Source organism: Schistocerca serialis, chromosome 11 (genome assembly GCF_023864345.2).
Source record: "Schistocerca serialis cubense isolate TAMUIC-IGC-003099 chromosome 11, iqSchSeri2.2, whole genome shotgun sequence".
NCBI lineage: Eukaryota > Metazoa > Arthropoda > Insecta > Orthoptera > Acrididae > Schistocerca > Schistocerca serialis.
In genome coordinates, this window is record NC_064648.1 from 58,236,043 (window position 1) to 58,258,722 (window position 22,680).

The following is a 22,680-nucleotide window of genomic DNA, read 5'->3' on the forward strand; positions in this document are numbered from 1 at the left end:
GTATTTTGCAGCTGTGACTTATTAAACTGATAGTTCAGTAATTTTCACATCTGTCAACACCTGCTTTCACTGGGATTGGAATTATTATATTCTTCTTAAAGTCTAAGGGTATTTCGCCTGTTTCATACATCTTGCTCACCAGATGGTAGAGTTTTGTCAGGACTGGCTCTCCCAAGGCCGTCAGTAGTTCCAATGGAATGTTGTCTACTCCGGGGGCCTTGTTTCGACTCAGGTCTTTCAGTGCTCCGTCAAACTCTTCACGCAGTATCATATCTCCCATTTCATCTTCATCTACATCCTCTTCCATAATATTGTCCTCAAGTACATCGCCTTGTATAGACCCTCTATATACTCCTTCCATCTTTCTGCTTTCCCTTCTTTGCTTAGAACTGGGTTTCCATCTCCCTTGATATTCATACAAGTCGTTCTCTTATCTCCAAAGGTCTCTTTAATTTTCCTGTAGGCAGTATCTATCTTACCCCTAGTGAGATAAGCCTCTACATCCTTACATTTGTCCTCTAGCCATCCCTGCTTAGCCATTTTGTACTTCCTGTCGATATCATTTTTGAGACGTTTGTATTCCTTTTTGCCTGCTTCATTTACTGCATTTTTATATTTTCTCCTTTCATCAATTAAATTCAATATTTCTTCTGTTACCCAAGGATTTCTACTAGCCCTCGTCTTTTTACCTACTTGATCCTCTGCTGCCTTCACTACTTCATCCCTCAAAGCTACCCATTCTTCTTCTACTGTATTTCTTTCCCCCATTCCTGTCAATTGTTCCCTTATGCTCTCCCTGAAACTCTGTACAACCTCTGGTTCTTTCAGTTTATCCAGGTCCCATCTCCTTAAATTCCCACCTTTTTGTAGTTTCTTCAGTTTTAATCTACAGGTCATAACCAATAGATTGTGGTCAGTGTCCACATCTGCCCCTGGAAATGCCTTACAATTTAAAACCTGGTTCCTAAATCTCTGTCTTACCATTATATAATCTATCTGATACCTTTTAGTATCTCCAGGGTTCTTCCATGTATACAACCTTCTTTCATGATTCTTAAACCAAGTGTTAGCTACGATTATGTTGTGTTCTGTGCAAAATTCTACCAGATGGCTTCCTCTTTCATTTCTTAGCCCCAATCCATATTCACCTACTATGTTTCCTTATCTCCCTTTTCCTACACTCGAATTCCAGTCACCCATGACTATTAAATTTTCGTCTATCTTCACTATCTGAATAATTTCTTTTATTTCATCATACATTTCTTCAATTTCTTCGTCATCTGCAGAGCTAGTTGCCATATAAACTTGTACTACTGTAATAGGTAATTAAATTCAATATTTCTTCTGTTACCCAAGGATTTCTACTAGCCCTCGTCTTTTTACCTACTTGATCCTCTGCTGCCTTCACTACTTCATCCCTCAAAGCTACCCATTCTTCTTCTACTGTATTTCTTTCCCCCATTCCCCCATTCCCCCATTCTACCAGATGGCTTCCTCTTTCATTTCTTAGCCCCAATCCATATTCACCTACTATGTTTCCTTATCTCCCTTTTCCTACACTCGAATTCCAGTCACCCATGACTATTAAATTTTCGTCTATCTTCTAATATCTATCTTCTAATCTTCTAATATCTATCTTCTAATATCTATCTTCTAATAATGGAGAAGAAATAAAAACTTTGAGATTCGCCGATGACATTGTAATTCTGTCAGAGACAGCAAAGGACTTGGAAGAGCAGTTGAATGGAATGGACAGTGTCTTGAAAGGAGGATATAAGATGAACATCAACAAAAGCAAAACAAGGATAATGGAGTGTAGTCTAATTAAGTCGGGTGATGCTGACGGAATTAGATTAGGAAATGAGGCACTTAAAGTAGTAAAGGAGTTTTGCTATTTGGGGAGCAAAATAACTGATGATGGTCGAAGTAGAGAGGATATAAAATGTAGGCTGGCAATGGCAAGGAAAGCGTTTCTGAAGAAGAGAAATTTGTTAACATCCAGTATTGATTTAAGTGTCAGGAAGTCATTTCTGAAAGTATTCGTATGGAGTGTGGCCATGTATGGAAGTGAAACATGGACGATAAATAGTTTGGACAAGAAGAGAATAGAAGCTTTCGAAATGTGGTGCTACAGAAGAATGCTGAAGATTAGATGGGTAGATCACATAACTAATGAGGAAGTATTGAATAGGATTGGGGAGAAGAGAAGTTTGTGGCACAACTTGACCAGAAGAAGGGATCGGTTGGTAGGACATGTTCTGAGGCATCAAGGGATCACCAATTTAGTGTTGGAGGGCAGCGTGGAGGGTAAAAATCGTAGGGGGAGACCAAGAGATAAATACACTAAGCAGATTCAGAAGGATGTAGGTTGCAGTAGGTACTGGGAGATGAAAAAGCTTGCACAGGATAGAGTAGCATGGAGAGCTGCATCAAACCAGTCTCAGGACTGAAGACCACAACAACAACAACTGTAATAGGTGTGGGCTTCGTATCTATCTTGGCCACAATAATGCGTTCACTATGCTGTTTGTAGTAGCTTACCTGCATTCCTATTTTCCTATTCATTATTAAACCTACTCCTGCATTACCCCTATTAGATTTTGTGTTTTTAACCCTGTAGTCACCTGACCAGAAGTCTTGTTCCTCCTGCCACCGAACTTCACTAATTCCCACTATATCTAACTTCAACCTATCCATTTCCCTTTTTAAATTTTCTAACCTACCTGCCCGATTAAGGGATCTGACATTCCACGCTCCGATCCGTAGAACGCCAGTTTTCTTTCTCCTGATAACGACAAACTCTCGAGTAGTCCCCGCCCGGAGATCCAAATGGGGGACTATTTTACCTCCGGAATATTTTACCCAAGAGGACGCCATCTTCATTTAATCATACAGTAAAGCTGCATGCCCTCGGGAAAAATTACGGCTGTAGATTCCTCTTGCTTTCAGCCGTTCGCAGTAGCAGCACAGCAAGGCCGTTTTGGTTATTGTTACAAGGCCAGATCAGTCAATCATCCAGACTGTTGCCCTTGCAACTACTGAAAAGGCTGCTGCCCCTCTTCAGGAACCACACGTTTGTCTGGCCTCTCAACAGATACCCCTCCGTTGTGGTTGCACCTACGGTACGGCTATCTGTATCGCTGAGGTACGCAAGCCTCCCCACCAATGGCAAGGTCTATGGTTCATGGGTTCATTGTCATATTGGCATTGAAAAGGATGTTTCTAAATGATTTACGCAAATATTGGCACCTGCCTATTGCAAGGCTATGTTCTTGTTCATACAAATTGTTATTAAAGCTGAACTAGTTTTGTGATAGCACTAAGATTATAAATTTAACTAGATCATAAATTTCTGGTATACTGATCTTTTTTATGTTTAAGGATGTTACTTTTAATTACAGAGATCGTTTCTTTTACCAGTACATTTGTAAACAAGTTAAATATCAAAGAATGTGAATGTGGCTATGTGTGGTATGGGGATGTCTTTGACGTTTCCTGAAATCTCATGGCTATCATTTTCGCTAAAAATTATCTTCAAATGTAAAGGCCTTGGTGACGATCTCATTAAGTATTTTTTTTTTTTTTTTTTTTTTTTTTTTTTTTTTTTTTTTTTTTTTTTTAGTAAGTGCTCTTGAGGTCACAATCAGAGACATATAGGACAATGTTCTTTGTGAATCTATGATTGTGATCAAAGTCCTGAGGGTGGAGGGTACATTATTGTGCATTCAGATTTTTCAATTGAGACTAGCATGAAGTTGCTCTCTCTGAGGGCTTTTTTATGCTTAGCCTATGATTTTAGGTCTGGCTAAGTATTAATTTCTTTTATGTTACATTTCTGAAAAAAAATCTACATCTACATCCATACTCTGCAAGCCACCTGACGGTGTGTGGCAGACGGTACCTTGAGTACCTCTATCAGTTCTCCCTTCTATTCCAGTCTCGTATTGTTCGTGGAAAGAAGGATTGTCGGTATGCCTCTGTGTGGGCTCTAATCTCTCTGATTTTATCCTCATGGTCTCTTCGTGAGATATACGTAGGAAGGAGCAATATACTGCTTGACTCCTCGGTGAAGGTATGTTCTCGAAACTGCAACAAAAGCCCGTACCGAGCTACTGAGCGTCTCTCCTGCAAAGTCTTCCACTCGAGTTTATCTATCATCTCCATAACGCTTTCGCGATTACTAAATGATCCTGTAACAATGTGTGCTGCTCTCCGTTGGATCTTCTCTATCTCTTCTATCACCCCTATCTGGTACGGATCCCACACTGCTGAGCAGTATTCAAGCAGTGGGTGAACGAGCGTACTGTAACCTACTTCCTTTGTTTTCGGATTGCATTTCCTTAGGATTCTTCCAATGAATCTCAGTCTGGCATCTGCTTTACCGACGATCAACATTATATGATCATTCCATTTTAAATCACTCCTAATGCGTACTCCCAGATAATTTATGGTATTATCTGCTTCCAGTTGCTGACTTGGTATATTGTAGCTAAATGATAAGGGATCTTTCTTTCTATGTATTCACAGCACATTACACTTGTCTACATTGAGATTCCATTGCCATTCTCTGCACCATGCATCAATTCGCTGCAGATCCTCCTGCATTTCAGTACAATTTTCCATTGTTACAACCTCTCGATATACCACGGCATCATCTGCAAAAAGCCTCAGTGAACTTCCGATGTCATCCACAAGGTCACTTATGTATATTGTGATTAGCAATGGTCCCACAACACTCCTCTGTGGCACACCTGAAATCACTCTTACTTCGGAAGACTTCTCTCCACTGAGAATGACATGCTGCATTCTGTTATCTAGGAACTCTTCAATCCAGTCACACAATTGGTCTGATAGTCCATGTCCTCTTATTTTGTTCATTAAACGACTGTGAGAAACTGTATCGAATGCCTTGTGGAAGTCAAGAAACACGGCATCTACCTGTGAACCCGTGTCTACGGCCCTCTGAGTTTCGTGGACGAATAGCGCGAGCTGGGTTTCACACGACCGTCTTTTTCGAAACCCATGCTGATTCCTACAGAGAAGATTTCTAGTCTCCAGAAAAGTCATTATACTCGAACATAATATGTGTTCCAAAATTCTACAACTGATCGACGTTAGAGATATAGGTCTATAGTTCTGCACATCTGTTCGACGTCCCTTCTTGAAAACGGGGATGACCTGAGCCCTTTTCCAATCCTTTGGAATGCTACGCTCTTCTAGAGACCTACGGTACACCGCTGCAAGAAGGGGGGCAAGTTCCATCGCGTACTCTGTGTAAAATCGAACTGGAATCCCATCAGGTCAAGTGGCCTTTCCTCTTTTCAACGATTTTAATTGTTTCTCTATCCCTCTGTCATCTATTTTGATATCTACCATTTTGTCATCTGTGCGACAATCTAGAGAAGGAACGACAGTTCAATCTTCCTCTGTGAAACAACTTTGGGAAAAGACATTTAGTATTCGGCCTTTAGTCTGTTTGGAACACTCAGATGTTTAGGACGGGTGGTAGGAACAGAGCATCGAGTGACATTATACTGAGTGCACTATCCGAAAATTACCTCTAGCAATTAAACAGAGAACTGATTCGTGGAGATAACATCTTGGACCTACTGATAACAAACAGACCCGAACTTTTCAACTCTGTATGTACAGAACAGGGAATCAGTGATCATAAGGCCGTTGCAGCATCCCTGAATATGGAAGTTAATAGGAATATAAAAAAAGGAAGGAAGGTTTATCTGTTTAGCAAGAGTAATAGAAGGCAGATTTCAGACTACCTAACAGATCAAAACGAAAATTTCTGTTCCGACACTGACAATGTTGAGTGTTTATGGAAAAAGTTCACGGCAATCGAAAAATGCATTTTAGACAGGCACGTACCGAATAAAACTGTGAGGGACGGGAAAAACCCACCGTGGTACAACAACAAAGTTAGGAAACTACTGCGAAAGCAAAGAGAGCTCCACTCCAAGTTTAAACGCAGCCAAAACCTCTCAGACAAACAGAAGCTAAACGATGTCAAAGTTAGCGTAAGGAGGGCTATGCGTGAAGCGTTCAGTGAATTCGAAAGTAAAATTCTATGTACCAACTTGACAGAAAATCCTAGGAAGTTCTGGTCTTACGTTAAATCAGTAAGTGGCTCGAAACAGCATATCCAGACACTACGGGATGATGATGGCATTGAAACAGAGGATGACACGCGTAAAGCTGAAATACTAAACACCTTTTTCCAAAGCTGTTTCACAGAGGAAGACTGCACTGCAGTTCCTTCTCTAAATCCTCGCACAAACGAAAAAATGGCTGACATCGAAATAAGTGTCCAAGGAATAGAAAAGCAACTGGAATCACTCAATAGAGGAAAGTCCACTGGACCTGACGGGATACCAATTCGATTCTACACAGAGTACGCGAAAGAACTTGCCCCCCTTCTAACAGCCGTGTACCGCAAGTCTCTGGAGGAACGGAGGGTTCCAAATGATTGGAAAAGAGCACAGATAGTCCCAGTCTTCAAGAAGGGTCGTCGAGCAGATGCACAAAACTATAGACCTATATCTCTGACGTCGATCTGTTGTAGAATTTTAGAACATGTTTTTTGCTCGAGTATCATGTCGTTTTTGGAAACCCAGAATCTACTATGTAGGAATCAACATGGATTCCGGAAACAGCGATCGTGTGAGTCACAACTCGCTTTATTTGTTCACGAGATCCAGAAAATATTAGATACAGGCTCGCAGGTAGATGCTATTTTTCTTGACTTCTGGAAGGCGTTTGATACAGTTCCGCACTGTCGCCTGATAAACAAAGTAAGAGCCTACGGAATATCAGACCAGCTGTGTGGCTGGATTGAAGAGTTTTTAGCAAACAGAACACAGCATGTTGTTATCAATGGAGAGACGTCTACAGACGTTAAAGTAACCTCTGGTGTGCCACAGGGGAGTGTTATGGGACCATTGCCTTTCACAATATATATAAATGACCTAGTAGATAGTGTCGGAAGTTCCATGCGGCTTTTCGCGGATGATGCTGTAGTATACAGAGAAGTTGCAGCATTAGAAAATTGTAGCGAAATGCAGGAAGATCTGCAGCGGATAGGCACTTGGTGCAGGGAGTGGCAACTGACCCTTAACATAGACAAATGTAATGTATTGTGAATACATAGAAAGAAGGATACTTTATTGTATGATTATATAATAGCGGAACAAACACTGGTAGCAGTTACTTCTGTAAAATATCTGGGAGTATGCGTGCGGAACGATTTGAAGTGGAATGATCATATAAAATTAATTGTTGGTAAGGCGGGTACCAGGTTGAGATTCATTGGGAGAGTGCTTAGAAAATGTAGTCCATCAACAAAGGAGGTGGCTTACAAAACACTCGTTCGACCTATACTTGAGTATTGCTCATCAGTGTGGGATCCGTACCAGATCGGTTTGACGGAGGAGATAGAGAAGATCCAAAGAAGAGCGGCGCGTTTCGTCACAGGGTTATTTGGTAACCGTGATAGCGTTACGGAGATGTTTAATAAACTCAAGTGGCAGACTCTGCAAGAGAGGTGCTCTGCATCGCGGTGTAGCTTCAGGTTTCAAGAGGGTGCGTTTCTGGATGAGGTATCGAATATATTGCTTCCCCCTACTTATACCTCCCGAGGAGATCACGAATGAAAAATTAGAGAGATTAGAGCGCACATGGAGGCTTTCAGACAGTCGTTCTTCCCGCGAACCATACGCGACTGGAACAGGAAAGGGAGGTAATGACAGTGGCACGTAAAGTGCCCTCCGCCACACACCGTTGGGTGGCTTGCGGAGTATAAATGTAGATGTAGATGTAGATCCTCTGTTTCAGTACCATTTTGGTCACAGAGTGACTGGACATTTTGTTTTGATCCACCTACCGCTTTGACATAAGACCAAAATTTCTTAGGATTTTCTGCCAAGTCAGTACACAGAACTTTACTTTGGAATTCATTGAATGTCTCTCGCACTAATGCTCAACACTATCTGTACTTGAGACAAAACTTTTGTGTTGAGCCATCAGGTACTCTGTAATCTGCTTTTTGTCACTTTTGCTAAACAGAAAAATCTTCCGACCTTTTTTAATATTTCTATTTATGGCTGAAATCATCGATGCAGTAAGCACTTTATGATCGCTGATTCCCTGTTCTGCGTTAACTGTTTCAAATACACTCCTGGAAATGGAAAAAAGAACACATTGACACCAGTGTGTCAGACCCACCATACTTGCTCCGGACACTGCGAGAGGGCTGTACAAGCAATGATCACACGCACGGCACAGCGGACACACCAGGAACCGCGGTGTTGGCCGTCGAATGGCGCTAGCTGCGCAGCATTTGTGCACCGCCGCCGTCAGTGTCAGCCAGTTTGCCATGGCATACGGAGCTCCATCGCAGTCTTTAACACTGGTAGTATGCTGCGACAGCGTGGACGTGAACCGTATGTGCAGTTGACGGACTTTGAGCGAGGGCGTATAGTGGGCATGCGGGAGGCCGGGCGGACGTACCGCCGAATTGCTCAACACGTGGGGCGTGAGGTCTCCACAGTACATCGATGTTGTCGCCAGTGGTCGGCGGAAGGTGCACGTGCCCGTCGACCTGGGACCGGACCGCAGCGACGCACGGATGCACGCCAAGACCGTAGGATCCTACGCAGTGCCGTAGGGGACCGCACCGCCACTTACCACCAAATTAGGGACACTGTTGCTCCTGGGGTATCGGCGAGGACCATTCGCAACCGTCTCCATGAAGCTGGGCTACGGTCCTGCACACCGTTAGGCCGTCTTCCGCTCAAGCCCCAACATCGTGCAGCCCGCCTCCAGTGGTGTCGCGACAGGCGTGAATGGAGGGACGAATGGAGACGTGTCGTCTTCAGCGATGAGAGTCGCTTCTGCCTTGGTGCCAATGATGGTCGTATGCGTGTTTGGCGCCGTGCAGGTGAGCGCCACAATCAGGACTGCATACTGCACACAGGGCCAACACCTGGCATCAAGGTGTGGGGAGCGATCTCCTACACTGGCCGTACACCACTGGTGATCGTCGAGGGGACACTGAATAGTGCACGGTACATCCAAACCGTCATCGAACCCATCGTTCTACCATTCCTAGACCGGCAAGGGAACTTGCTGTTCCAACAGGACAATGCACGTCCGCATGTATCCCGTGCCACCCAACGTGCTCTAGAAGGTGTAAGTCAACTACCCTGGCCAGCAAGATCTCCGGATCTGTCCCCCATTGAGCATGTTTGAGACTGGATGAAGCGTCGTCTCACGCGGTCTGCACGTCCAGCACGAACGCTGGTCCAACCGAGGCGCCAGGTGGAAATGGCATGGCAAGCCGTTCCACAGGACTACATCCAGCATCTCTACGATCGTCTCCATGGGAGAATAGCAGCCTGCATTGCTGCGAAAGGTGGATATACACTGTACTAGTGCCGACATTGTGCATGCTCTGTTGCCTGTGTCTATGTGCCTGTGGTTCTGTCAGTGTGATCATGTGATGTATCTGACCCCAGGAATGTGTCAATAAAGTTTCCCCTTCCTGGGACAATGAATTCACAGTGTTCTTATTTCAATTTCCAGGAGTGTAGTTCGGGTCTGTTTGTCACCAGAAGGTGTAATATGTTATCGCCACGGGTCGGTTCTCTGTTTAACTGCTCAAGGTAGTTTTCAGATAAAGCACTTAAAAAAATTTCACTGGATTCCTTGTCCCTGCCACCTGTTATGAACGTTTGAGTCTTCCAGTCTATATCCAGTAAATTAAAATCTCCACCCAGAACTATAACTTGGTGGGTAAATCTACTTGAAATATTTTCCAAATTATCCTTCAGGTGCTCAGCCACAACAGCTGCTGAGCCAAGGGGCCTATAGAGACATCCAATTACCATGTCTGAGCCTGCTTTAACCGTGACCTTCACCCAAATTATTTCACATTTCGGATCTCCGTCAATTTCCTTCGATACCATTGCACTTCATATCATTATAAACACGCCTCCCCCTTCACTGTCCAGCCTGTCTCTGCGGTATACATTCCAATATGAGTTTAGAATTTCATTACTGTTTACATCTGGTTTCAGCCAACTTTCTGTCCCTAGCACTATGTGGGCATTGTGACCGTTTATTAATGAGAGCAGTTCTGGGACCTTTCTATAGATGCGCCTGCAGTTTACTACTATCACATTAATATTGTTATTCCCTGTTGCATTTTGCCTACTCCTACCCTGCCGTGTCTCAGGAGGTGTCTTGTCGGGCCTAGGGAGGGAATTCACTAACCCAAAAAACCCACATGTGCACTCCACACGTACTCCGCTACCCTTGTAGCCACTTCCTGCGTATAGTGCATGCCTGACCTATTCAGGGGGACCCTACATTTCTCCACTCGATAGCGGAGGTTGAGAAATTTGCATCCCAGATCTCCGCAGAATCGTCTGAGCCTCTGGTTTAAGCCTTCCACTTGGCTCCAAACCAGAGGACTGCGATCGGTTCTGGGAACAATACTACAAATAGTTCGCTCAGATTCCACCTCGCGAGCGAGGCTTTCCGCCTTCACCAACTCCGCCAACTGCCTGTACGAACTGAGGATGACCTCTGAACCCAGACGGCAGGAGTCATTGGTGCTGACATGAGCTACAATTGGCAGTCGGGTGCACCCAGTGCTCTCTATCGCCACCGGCAGGGCCTCCTCCACATCTCGGATTAGACCCCCCGGCAAGCAGACAGAGTGAACACAGACCTTCTTCCCCGACCTTTCCGCTATTTCCCTAATCACCCGCCTAACGTTGGAGCACCCAATCACTAATAAACCCCTCCCCCCCGTGTGCCTGCTCGGTCCTTGCTGAAGGAGCGGCCACATGTCCACTCACAGGCAGAGCGGGCAATGACACATGGCCAGCCTTCACATTGACCCTCCGCCTCGTGCGCAGTGAACGCCACTGAAACCGCCACTCCCCTTGGGGAGAGGGTGGCCCAACTGCACCCGATACCTGCGAAGATGTCTCAACAGCAGGGACAGTGGGTGAAGCATGTAACACCTGGGGTGTACCATGCGACACACCAGACTCCCCACTGCCACTACACTCCGAGGCAGCAGCCTGAAGACAGCTGACCGTGGTCATCAACACGTTCAGCTGTTCTCGAACAGTGGCCGGCTCCTCCTGCATCCGTACACAGCAGTCACACATCCTATCCATCCTAAGAAATCAATTTACTGTAGAGAGTTAATCAACTGTTAACTAAACTGCTAATTCACTAAAGGCGGCTGACAGTTGACTAAACTGTGGTTACTAGACACTTCTTGTAGAAAACAATGAAAATAGCACTACCTGTCTCTGGACTGTATTCAAAACAAACACTAGCACTACTGGCACTATGGCTGACTAAAGGGACTCTGTCTGACTGTATTCAAAACAAACACAAAATCTATGGAACACTATTACTAGCACTCGACAATTAAAGCTTCCTAAAAGCAAAAACACACGGAAGAAGAAGTGAAAAGTAGGAAAAACACAGTTAATACTTAAATTAACGTAGCTCGCTGCACAGCAGACATGAAGCAGATGACGACACTGACACTACTGGCACTATGGCTGACTAAAGGGGCTCTCTCTGGCTTTATTCTAGTGTTTGTTTATGTAATCGTCTTCATACATTATCACTGTAGAGCTTTGTTCTCAATGAGTTTTTTATTTATTTTTCTGAGATCAACTGAGTATTGCAAAAATTTGCATTGCGTCTTGTTTGTGTCTGTGTGTTCCTGGATTAGCTCATTTATTTTATTACTTACTGCATTTTCACTGCAATTATTTAATTTAGTTATCTCACATGCAATTTTGGTTTCAACAATTGCTTCTTTAATGTTAATTTTTACTTGTTTTAGTTGTAATGTTATGTTTTGGGGCCTTGTTTAGCAGATTTTGTTCAAAATTAATGAAACTAATAGTTCTGAAGTTGATAACTCATCAAAGAAACAATATTCAACAGATGATGGGTTTTTGTATGACTTCTTGCTTGAAATTAGGGCTTTTATGATATGATGTTTTGTCCTAATGAAAACACCAGTTTATTCTACAATGCATATGAAATGCACATGACACAGCAAGTTATTTCATTCTAAATGAAGTACATACATCTGACTATTCAGAAGCTCTTTCTGTTTGTACTGAGCTCTCATTTCACTATGTAGCCAACACAGTTCACACTTTACCTTTGCTAGATATGCAGTTTTACTGATGTTCTTGACATTCACTTTGATATACTTTAGAATGACTCTTTCAGCAAGACGCTTGCTACAGTAAGTATTACTTTCATTAGCTGAAGCTTGCACTTTTCACAAATCATGCACAGATCTCCTTACCTGGTGACATAATAACAAAATTATTTTATCCACCTTGGTGAGAGAACACCGGAGCTGTTTTCGTAAATTATACTGTGGGAGTAACATTGACGTTTTTGGAAGTTTTACATTTTTGACCTGAAGTATAACAATGTTTCTGTGATTGCATACTTTACAAAAGGTTTTACATATGCATCCTAAAAGATAACCAAGTTATTGTGATTACAAAGTTATATACTTATATACGTTCCATAAATTGTACTTTACATACTATAAGATGAAGGTCTGATTACTCTTTTACGATCCACGTTGATCAATGCTGTTGTAAACAAATGTATCCACCACCTTGTATTTAGTTCATTGACCAACATGAAATGTAAAAGAAAATCAAACCTCTGCCTTATAATATGTAACAGAGAGCTTTTCATGAAGTAAAACAATGTATAGAACATATATACACTCCTGGAAATGGAAAAAAGAACACATTGACACCGGTGTGTCAGACCCACCATACTTGCTCCTGACACTGCGAGAGGGCTGTACAAGCAATGATCACACGCACGGCACAGCGGACACACCAGGAACCGCGGTGTTGGCCGTCGAATGGCGCTAGCTGCGCAGCATTTGTGCACCGCCGCCGTCAGTGTCAGCCAGTTTGCCGTGGCATACGGAGCTCCGTCGCAGTCTTTAACACTGGTAGCATGCCGCGACAGCGTGGACGTGAACCGTATGTGCACAGTTGACGGACTTTGAGCGAGGGCGTATAGTGGGCATGCGGGAGGCCGGGTGGACGTACCGCCGAATTGCTCAACACCTGGGGCTTGAGGTCTCCACAGTACATCGATGTTGTCGCCAGTGGTCGGCGGAAGGTGCACGTGCCCGTCGACCTGGGACCGGACCGCAGCGACGCACGGATGCACGCCAAGACCGTAGGATCCTACGCAGTGCCGTAGGGGACCGCACCGCCACTTACCACCAAATTAGGGACACTGTTGCTCCTGGGGTATCGGCGAGGACCATTCGCAACCGTCTCCATGAAGCTGGGCTACGGTCCCGCACACCGTTAGGCCGTCTTCCGCTCACGCCCCAACATCGTGCAGCCCGCCTCCAGTGGTGTCGCGACAGGCGTGAATGGAGGGACGAATGGAGACGTGTCGTCTTCAGCGATGAGAGTCGCTTCTGCCTTGGTGCCAATGATGGTCGTATGCGTGTTTGGCGCCGTGCAGGTGAGCGCCACAATCAGCACTGCATACGACCGAGGCACACAGGGCCAACACCCGGCATCATGGTGTGGGGAGCGATCTCCTACACTGGCCGTACGCCACTGGTGATCGTCGAGGGGACACTGAATAGTGCACGGTACATCCAAACCGTCATCGAACCCATCGTTCTACCATTCCTAGACCGGCAAGGGAACTTGCTGTTCCAACAGGACAATGCACGTCCGCATGTATCCCGTGCCACCCAACGTGCTCTAGAAGGTGTAAGTCAATTACCCTGGCCAGCAAGATCTCCGGATCTGTCCCCCATTGAGCATGTTTGGGACTGGATGAAGCGTCGTCTCACGCGGTCTGCACGTCCAGCACGAACGCTGGTCCAACCGAGGCGCCAGGTGGAAATGGCATGGCAAGCCGTTCCACAGGACTACATCCAGCATCTCTACGATCGTCTCCATGGGAGAATAGCAGCCTGCATTGCTGCGAAAGGTGGATATACACTGTACTAGTGCCGACATTGTGCATGCTCTGTTGCCTGTGTCTATGTGCCTGTGGTTCTGTCAGTGTGATCATGTGATGTATCTGACCCCAGGAATGTGTCAATAAAGTTTCCCCTTCCTGGGACAATGAATTCACGGTGTTCTTATTTCAATTTCCAGGAGTGTATGTGTAAATTTATGCAATCATAAAAACTTTGAAATATTTTAGAACACACATGTAAAACCTTTCATAAATTAAGCAATCACAAAAACTTTCTTCTGTTTTAGGACACAAATGTAAAACTTGTAAAGAAGTCAGTGCTACCCATCTAATGATGGGCTCAGGCCTTAAATTAGTGCTGGCACAATTTAAAAAAATCTTTTAGCTGGTTGCAGTATTTTTCCTAAAGTGTGATTTATGAAAACAGATGTGGTGTTCTCTAACTAAAATGTATAAAATACTATCTAATTGAAATATTTCCAATAATGTACTAGTGGCACAGGATTTTCCCAGATACTGATTTTCTTTCTATTGTGGTTTTTGTTAACTCATCCCATAATCATTTGAATTCCATGTTTTGTTGAGTAGCCTCATTCCCCAGAAAGTTTGATACACTACTGGCCATTAAAATTGCTACACCAAGAAGAAATGCAGACGATAAACGGGTATTCATTGGACAAATATATTATACTAGAACTGACATGTGATTACATTTTCACGCAGTTTGGGTGCATAGATCCTGAGAAATCAGTACCCAGAACAACCACCTCTGGCCGTAATAACGGCCTTGATACGCCTGGGCATTGCTGGAAATAATAACGGCTTTGATATGCTTGGGCATTGCTGGAAATAATAACGGCCTTGATACGCCTGGGCATTGAGTCAAACAGAGCTTCGATGGCATGTACAGGTACAGCTGCCCATGCAGCTTCAACACGATACCACAGTTCATCAAGAGTAGTGACTGGCATATTGTGATGAGCCAGTTGCTCTGCCACTATTGACCAGACATTTTCAATTGGTGAGAGATCTGGAGAATGTGCTGGCCAGGGCAGCATTCGAACATTTTCTGTATCCAAAAGGCCTGTACAGGACCTGCAACATGTGGTCGTGCATAATCCTACTGAAATATAGGGTTTCGCAGGGATCGAATGAAGGCTAGAGCCACGGATCGTAACATATCTGAGATGTAACGTCCACTGTTCAAAGTGCCGTCAATGCGAACAAGAGGTGACCGAGATTTGTGACCAATGGCACCTCATACCATCACACCGGATGATACGCCAATATGGCGATGACGAATACACGCTTCCAATGTGCGTTCATCACGATGTCGCCAAACACAGATGTGACCATCATGATGCTGTAAACAGAACCTGGATTTATCCAAAAAAATGACGTTTTGCCGTTCGTGCACCCAGGTTTGCCGTCGAGTACACTATCGCAGGTGCTCCTGTCTGTGATGCAGCATCAAGGGTAACTGCAGCCATGGTCTCCAAGCTGATAGTCCATGCTGCTGCAAAGATTGTCGAACTGTTCGTGCAGATGGTTGTCGTCTTGCAAACGTCCCCATATGTTGGCTAAGGGATTGAGACATGGCTCCACAATCCGTTATAGCCGTGCGGATAAGATGCCTGTTATCTCGACTGCTAGTGATACTAGGCCATTGGGATCCAGCACAGCATTCTATATTACCGTCCTGAACCCACCAAATCCATATTCTGCTAACAGTGACTGGATCTCGACCAACACAAGCAGCAATGTCATGATACGATGAACCGCAATTGCGATAGGCTACAATCCAACCTTTATCAAAGTCGGAAACATGATGGTACGCATTTCTCCTCTTTACACGAGGCATCACAACAACATTTCACCAGGCAATGCCAGTCAGCAGCTGTTTGTGTATGAGAAATCAATTGGAAACTTTCCTCATGTCAGCACGTTGTAGGTGTCGCCACTGGCGCCAACCTTGTGTGAATGCTCTGAAAAGCTAATCATTTGCATATCACAGCATCTTCTTCCTGTTGGTTAAATTTCACGTCTGTAGCACATCATCTTCATGGTGTAAAAATTTTAATGGCCAGGAGTGTATTATCCAAGTTCTTTGCCTTTTCTTAAAATTTCTGTTCTACTAATTCTTGAATTTTTTCCTCCAAACTGGTAAGTTCATCTTGTGAACAAATTGGTTCACCATTTTCACGCCACTGTTCTAATAATTAGATATGGCCTCGTGCCTCTGAGATTGGATCCTTTACATATTTGCAAACCTTCTCAGTCAAATCACGTAAACGATCTACAATGATGTGTGATTCTTTAATATAACCATGTATTTCACACCTTACCAAATCACACTGCCATAAAATTTCAGTTTGTATCTCCTCTTTTAATGCTGACAGTTTTTCATGTAATTGATTACCTAGCCTCATCTCAACGTGTGATTTCGGAACCTCACAAGTTTCCCAAATCTATTTCTTTAGCTCTTCTACTAATTTTGCATTACTATTTTCTGGCTTTGATGTACACTCTTGTTATTGAAGCATTTCACTACTAAGGTGATTGCCTTGAGCCATAATATTATATTTCATAATTACAACTTCACAAGAAAAACTGCTATATTTATTCCCTGTCCCTCAGGAGTTATTTTTCTAGTCATGCAAGTACAGTGGGTCTGTAAAGTCACGGTGCAGTTATGAACACATGTTGTGGCTAACTGAAACCAAATGAAAGATTGGAACTTGCACTACATTGGACAGTATAGCAAAGTTTTCTGTAGTATGATGTTCAATGATGTGTGTGTATGTAAGTCATGAAGCAACCCAACAAACCGGGTAGCAGCAGCAGCTGATCAGGCCATGTCAGTCGAGATGATGATGATACAAAGAAAAGTTTAGTGTAATTCGTGGCTTGCTTAATCCAAATCCATGACCGATGTTCAACTTGAATATCATCACACGCACAACAAAGAGCCACCACTTAATAAAAAAAAAAAAAACATTAATTGGTGGGATACCCAGTTAAAGGAGACTGGCAGTTTGTTGATGAACCATGTTCTGGTAGGCAGTCACTACGCACAGAGCCCGTAGAAGCTGTAATGAGACCCAAAAAATCTGGTGTATGTAGCATTGAAAATTAGACCTAAAAAAAAAGATCAGTTCATAAGGTCTGAAACAACAGCTCATCTTTTTAGGGTTACAAATTGTGGTTGTTGCACAGTATTAAACTGACTGATAGGTCCAAACGATTGAAGTTAGTTACACATATGCTTAATGAGATTGATTATGATGATCAATTTATGTAGAAGATTGTGTATAGCTATGATGCCACATTCCATTTCTGTCATATTCATCACTGTTCATCAGAATATGGGCTTCAGAAAATCCTTGTGCCTACGCTGAACATGAGGTCAACACATGGTGTGCCCTGATGCATAAGTTTTAGGCCAATTTTTCTACATGGAGCAGACTATGACGTCAACAACTATCTTGACATGTTGCATTGAAGACAGTGGCAGTGCCACAATTTGCAGAAGGTATCATGTTTGAACATGATGGCACTCCTCCACACTACATCAATAATGTTTGCAAATTTTTGGATACAGAATTTCCCCCCACGAAGAACAGGAAGGGGTGGTTTCAACTCATGACCACCATGATCCTGGACCTAGTATCATTAGAATTTTACTTTTGGAGTTATGTGAAGCAACAGGTGTACAGTGAATGTATCAACAACATTAATCACAGAATCGCAGATACTATTCCCTCTGTTACACCAGATGTCCCTACACATGTGGTAAGAGCTAGAATATATCATTTAGATGTATGTAGTGCAACAAATGGAAGCCATTAGAACTGTGCTGAACATGTATGCACACTTGGTAAGTTTGTCTTTCACTTTCATCTCGTTTCACATTTCTACCTCATTTCACTACATTTCTGCGACCAATTAAAACTGCAATATGATTTTACAGACACACAGTACACTGTATCTTCTATTTACCAAATTTAATATAACTTTTCTATTATAGTACTCCCTGCACAAAGTCACTTCATTTAATGTGCAGCAAACATTAACAATTAATTTCTTTACTCTATTTACACCACCAAAACAAACATATTTACCTTGAAATATATTAACCACAGCCCACCCTAAGATGAGAACTGTGTGCTGGTAATGAGTTGCATGCTGGTGTGCTGCAGACTCATCACATCAAGCAGCTGTCACAGGCTACTGTTGTAGTGCGGCTGGCAACCAAAAACTGTGTGGTGCTGTAGGCTGCATGCCGAGTCAGGAGCGGACACAATGTTCGTAGACTGCCATCCTGTCACCATTCTTCTTCACAGAACTCACATCATCATCTTCCTTACTGTAACACCAACTGTATAAGGATTGTAGATCTTTTTCTTTTGTCACCCATTTACAATCCTTAGCGGTGGACTTTTGTTACTATTATCAACTGTGCTTTTCTGTTTAATCTTTATTAGCACCCTTCTTTTTCTTCCCAAATTCTTGGCAATTTCTTCTCCCCTATTTCTTTACCAATTCTTCTTATCTGATTATACTATGTGTCTACAGCTAGATGTTCCATTGTTGGTGTCAGATGCCCTTGGCAACTGTACTTCTCCTTGAATATAAAAGGAAAATCTTTCTTAAATTTATGTTCTTTTTTCATTTTCCACTCTCCTTCTACCATATTTCCTTTCTCCTGGCCTATATTGTCAACATATGCAACTTGGTTTGGGTCTTAGTTTGTCCTCAGACCGGATGTGTGTGTATCATGTTCACACACAAGGGCGTTCACACAAAGGGGCTACAGAAGTACCTTTACTCCTTGAATTCCATATATGCTCGCACAACAAAACTTCATTGACTATACAGTCACCTATATTATTTATTACAGGATCCACAGCTGGTCCTGCTATTCACTTCCAGCCTCTCTTCTTCTTTGTGCCTTGATGGGGACCCCCACCCTGACAATTTAAGAAATACACTGAAAGAGATGTCAATTCTGATCTAGCACCTCAAACACCTCTTTCCACTTAAAACTTATATTCTCTCATCAGCTGAGAATACAACTTGGTAATATTACATCGGCCAGCCTTGCAGACCTCAATTTAAATATTTGCCTCCACCTCAAGTACTTGTTCCACACCAAGATCAACAGCAAGAAGAACAAGAACAACTGAAGAAGATATCAAAGATACATTTTTACATTGTTAATTCAAGTCTTATGTCTTCTCCATGACCATTTTTCATGACGCTTTACACTCATGGCTGCACAGAATAACATACGCCCACTACAGCAGATGGAGACACGTGCTGACTATCCACTTCCACTAGACGGGCAGCTCTGCACAAACAGAAAGCCTAGCGGCAGTCTACAGCTCTCAATCATTCTCCCTTAATTTAAAACTTTTCTCTTTATTCACATGGATATTTTCATCTCTTGCAGAGTGTAAGAGATGTATATTGCCATTTTCCAATCTAAATGACATGTAACACTAACAGTAACACTATCTCCATTTGCCTACATGTTCTTTTTTATTATTTCTTTTTTTGTGCCATTATCAATTGCAACTGGGAAAGAGACCAGTACATATCACTAACAAAATATTACATTCAGATCTGTAAAGATAAAGCAGACAACCCGAAATGCCTAACATGTACTAATACTTTTCCCAGTTGCATTTGGTAACAGCTCAAAAGCCTAAATTTGGGAAATAATAAAAAAACACGCACGCAGAGTTATCATTTTAAAACTTTATTATGACTTTGTTACAAGAGTTGAAAACTGAACAACAATAAGCTGTTTGAGTGTTCCAAGAAGAACCAAAAGTAATAGAAGTGGTTTGTTTGCAAAGCACTTTCACTTTCAAGAAAACGGTCACTTACTCCTTTGGTTACAGTGTACATAGGGTAACCTTTGCATTCTACGAATTAATGCTGAATATCACCACTGCAGAAAAAAACAAATTGCTACTTACCATAAAGAAGACACATTAAGTTGCATATTAATTATGCCTGTCTGCAACCTAACGTGTCTCCTTTACAGTGAGTAGAAATCTACCTTTTCCCAAATTGTTGATATTCCTACCCGGAGTTTTCATTCTTTAATTAGTTCCAAATGGAATACAAGAACATATATGCCACAAGTCATCAAAGAAATCAGGAAAAACCACAGAATAATAGCCAGGAATATTTTAATAATTGTTGCATTTCAGCTGTGAAAGTTTACAACTGATAATTCGATACTTTTTACATCACCAAAAGTCATTAATATCAAATATACACGACCAAAGGGAATTAAAAATACCATAAAGTTGCTAAAAGCAGCAATATTTTTCTATGTCAGTGTTTCTAGCAGGTTAGTAAAATCTTGTGAAAGCTTGATAGAATTAATCTTGAGCCGCATTCATAATCAGTCCTTCACTCAAGCAAAATTTGCTAACTACTTTTCGGTTTCACATATAGCAACCGACATATACCCTTACAAATGAAAACCTAGCAGAACTACAAACAACCAAAATAATCCTGCTGGTATATTTTGTGACCTTACTGAAGCCTTTTACGTAACTAAACTGTTCAATTTTGTGGAACAAATCTGCAAATTTCCTTCACAATGAACAGGTAACTGCATGTTCAAAAATGGTTCAAATGGCTCTAAGCATTATGGGACTTAACATCTGAGGTCATAAGTACCCTAAACTCAGAACTACTTCAACGTAAATAACCTAAGGGCATCACACACATCCATGCCCGAGGCAGGATTCGAACCTGCGACCATAGCAGCCGCGTGGTTCCGGACTGAAGCGCCTAGAACCACTTGGCCACAGTGGCCGGCCTGCATGATCTAAGGTGAGTTTTTGGCTTCAAAGGACCTGATGACAAGTGATATAAAACTAAATCACAAAATGGAGAAACATGAAATCAGTTACATATCAATGTAATCTACATTTTGAACGTGACAAAAGGCAGTTATTGTAAGCAACATGTCAGAAACAAGTGAAATTTCAAACATGCTTACTTGTTCTCCACAGATCCCTGAATGCAGAGATCAAGTTCATCTGTTAAAACACACCACCATCTTTCAAAGGTCATCACTTTCTGGAAACAGCGGAAAGATAAGTCTTAATTGTTGCATAAAATATATCATTAATCTAAGTTTTATTTATACAGTGATCATTTTTTATTCATGCAATTAGTTGCACAACCAAGTTCTTTCCTTTGCTGCAGTAAATGGATGAAACAATTGTACTGAGATAATCAGTGTTGGTTTAAGGCCAAAGTGACTCAAGTGTCCATTTGCGGCACCGTTGGTGCTCGTCATGCAAAATTTGTAAACAAGGTGTCTCATAATAAGTAGCAAAAATAATCAGTTTCTATGCTCACTAGATTTAGATTTATTTTTAAAGGTCTTACCAAGCTATGGCAAGTAATGTGCAAGGCAAGGAGTGAAAGGAAAAGGGGTGTTACAAGTGATACAAGGTGAGAAGGGGTGGGGGGTGGGTGCTAAATTTTTTTGCCACTTGTGTGAGAAAATGTTTATGAAATAGCACTGGAGATGTTCTTGTTGTTGTGGCCTTCAGTCCTAAGACTGGTTTGATGCAGCTCTCTATGCTACTCTATCCTGTGCAAGCTTCTTCATCTCCCAGTATCTACTGCAGCCTACATCCTTCTGAATCTGTTTAGTGTATTCATCTCTTGGTCTCCTTCTACGATTTTTACCCTCCACACTGCCCTCCAGTACTAAATTGGTGATCCCTTGATGCCTCAGAACATGTCCTACCAACCGATCCCTCCTTCTAGTCAAGTTGTGCCACAAACTCCTCTTCTCCCCAATTCTATTCAATACCTCCTCATTAGTTATGTGATCTATCCATCTAATCTTCAGTATTCTTCTGTAGCACCACATATTGAAAGCTTCTATTCTCTTCTTGTCCAAACTATTTATCGTACATGTTTCATTTCCAAACATGGCTATACTCCATACAAATACTTTCAGAAACGACTTCCTGATACTTAAATCTATACTCGATATTAACAAATTTCTCTTCTTCATAAACGCTTTTCTTGCCATTGCACATCTACATTTTATATCCTCTCTACTTCAACCATCATCAGTTATTTTGCTCCCCAAATAGCAAAACTCCTTTACTACGTTAAGTGTCTCATTTCCTAATCTAATTCCCTCAGCATCACCCGACTTAATTCAACTGCATTCCATTATCCTCATTTTGCTTTTGTTGATGTTCATCTTATACCCTCCTTTCAAGACACTGTCCATTCCATTCAACTGCTCTTCCAAGTCCTTTGCTGTCTCTGACAGAATTACAATGTCATCGGCAAACCTCAAAGTTTTTATTTCTTCTCCATGGATTTTAATACCTACTCGGAACTTTTCTTTTGTTTCCTTTACTGTTTACTCAATATACAGATTGAATAGCATCGGGGAAAGGCTAAAACCCTGTCTCACTCCCTTCCCAACCACTGCTTCCCTTTCATGTCCCTCGACTCTTATAACTGCCATCTGGTTTCTGTACAAATTGTAAATAGCCTTTCGCTCCCTGTATTTTACACCTGCTACCATCAGAATTTGAGAGCATTCAAGTCACCATTGTCAAAAGCTTTCTCTAAGTCTACAAA

The 22,680-nt window shown here is 42.4% G+C and overlaps 1 protein-coding gene across 1 annotated transcript in view; it reads right to left on the reverse strand.

Annotated features, from left to right (window-relative positions):
* Positions 1 to 21,143, reverse strand: part of LOC126426436 (uncharacterized) — an 82,260-nt gene extending 61,117 nt beyond the window's left edge. Inside the window, exon 1 of the mRNA XM_050088353.1 lies at positions 21,062 to 21,143. Coding sequence (XP_049944310.1) covers positions 21,062 to 21,101 — 40 coding nt within the window. The 5' untranslated portion in view covers positions 21,102 to 21,143. The remainder of the gene's footprint in view (positions 1 to 21,061) is intronic.
* Positions 21,144 to 22,680: the final 1,537 nt, after the last annotated feature.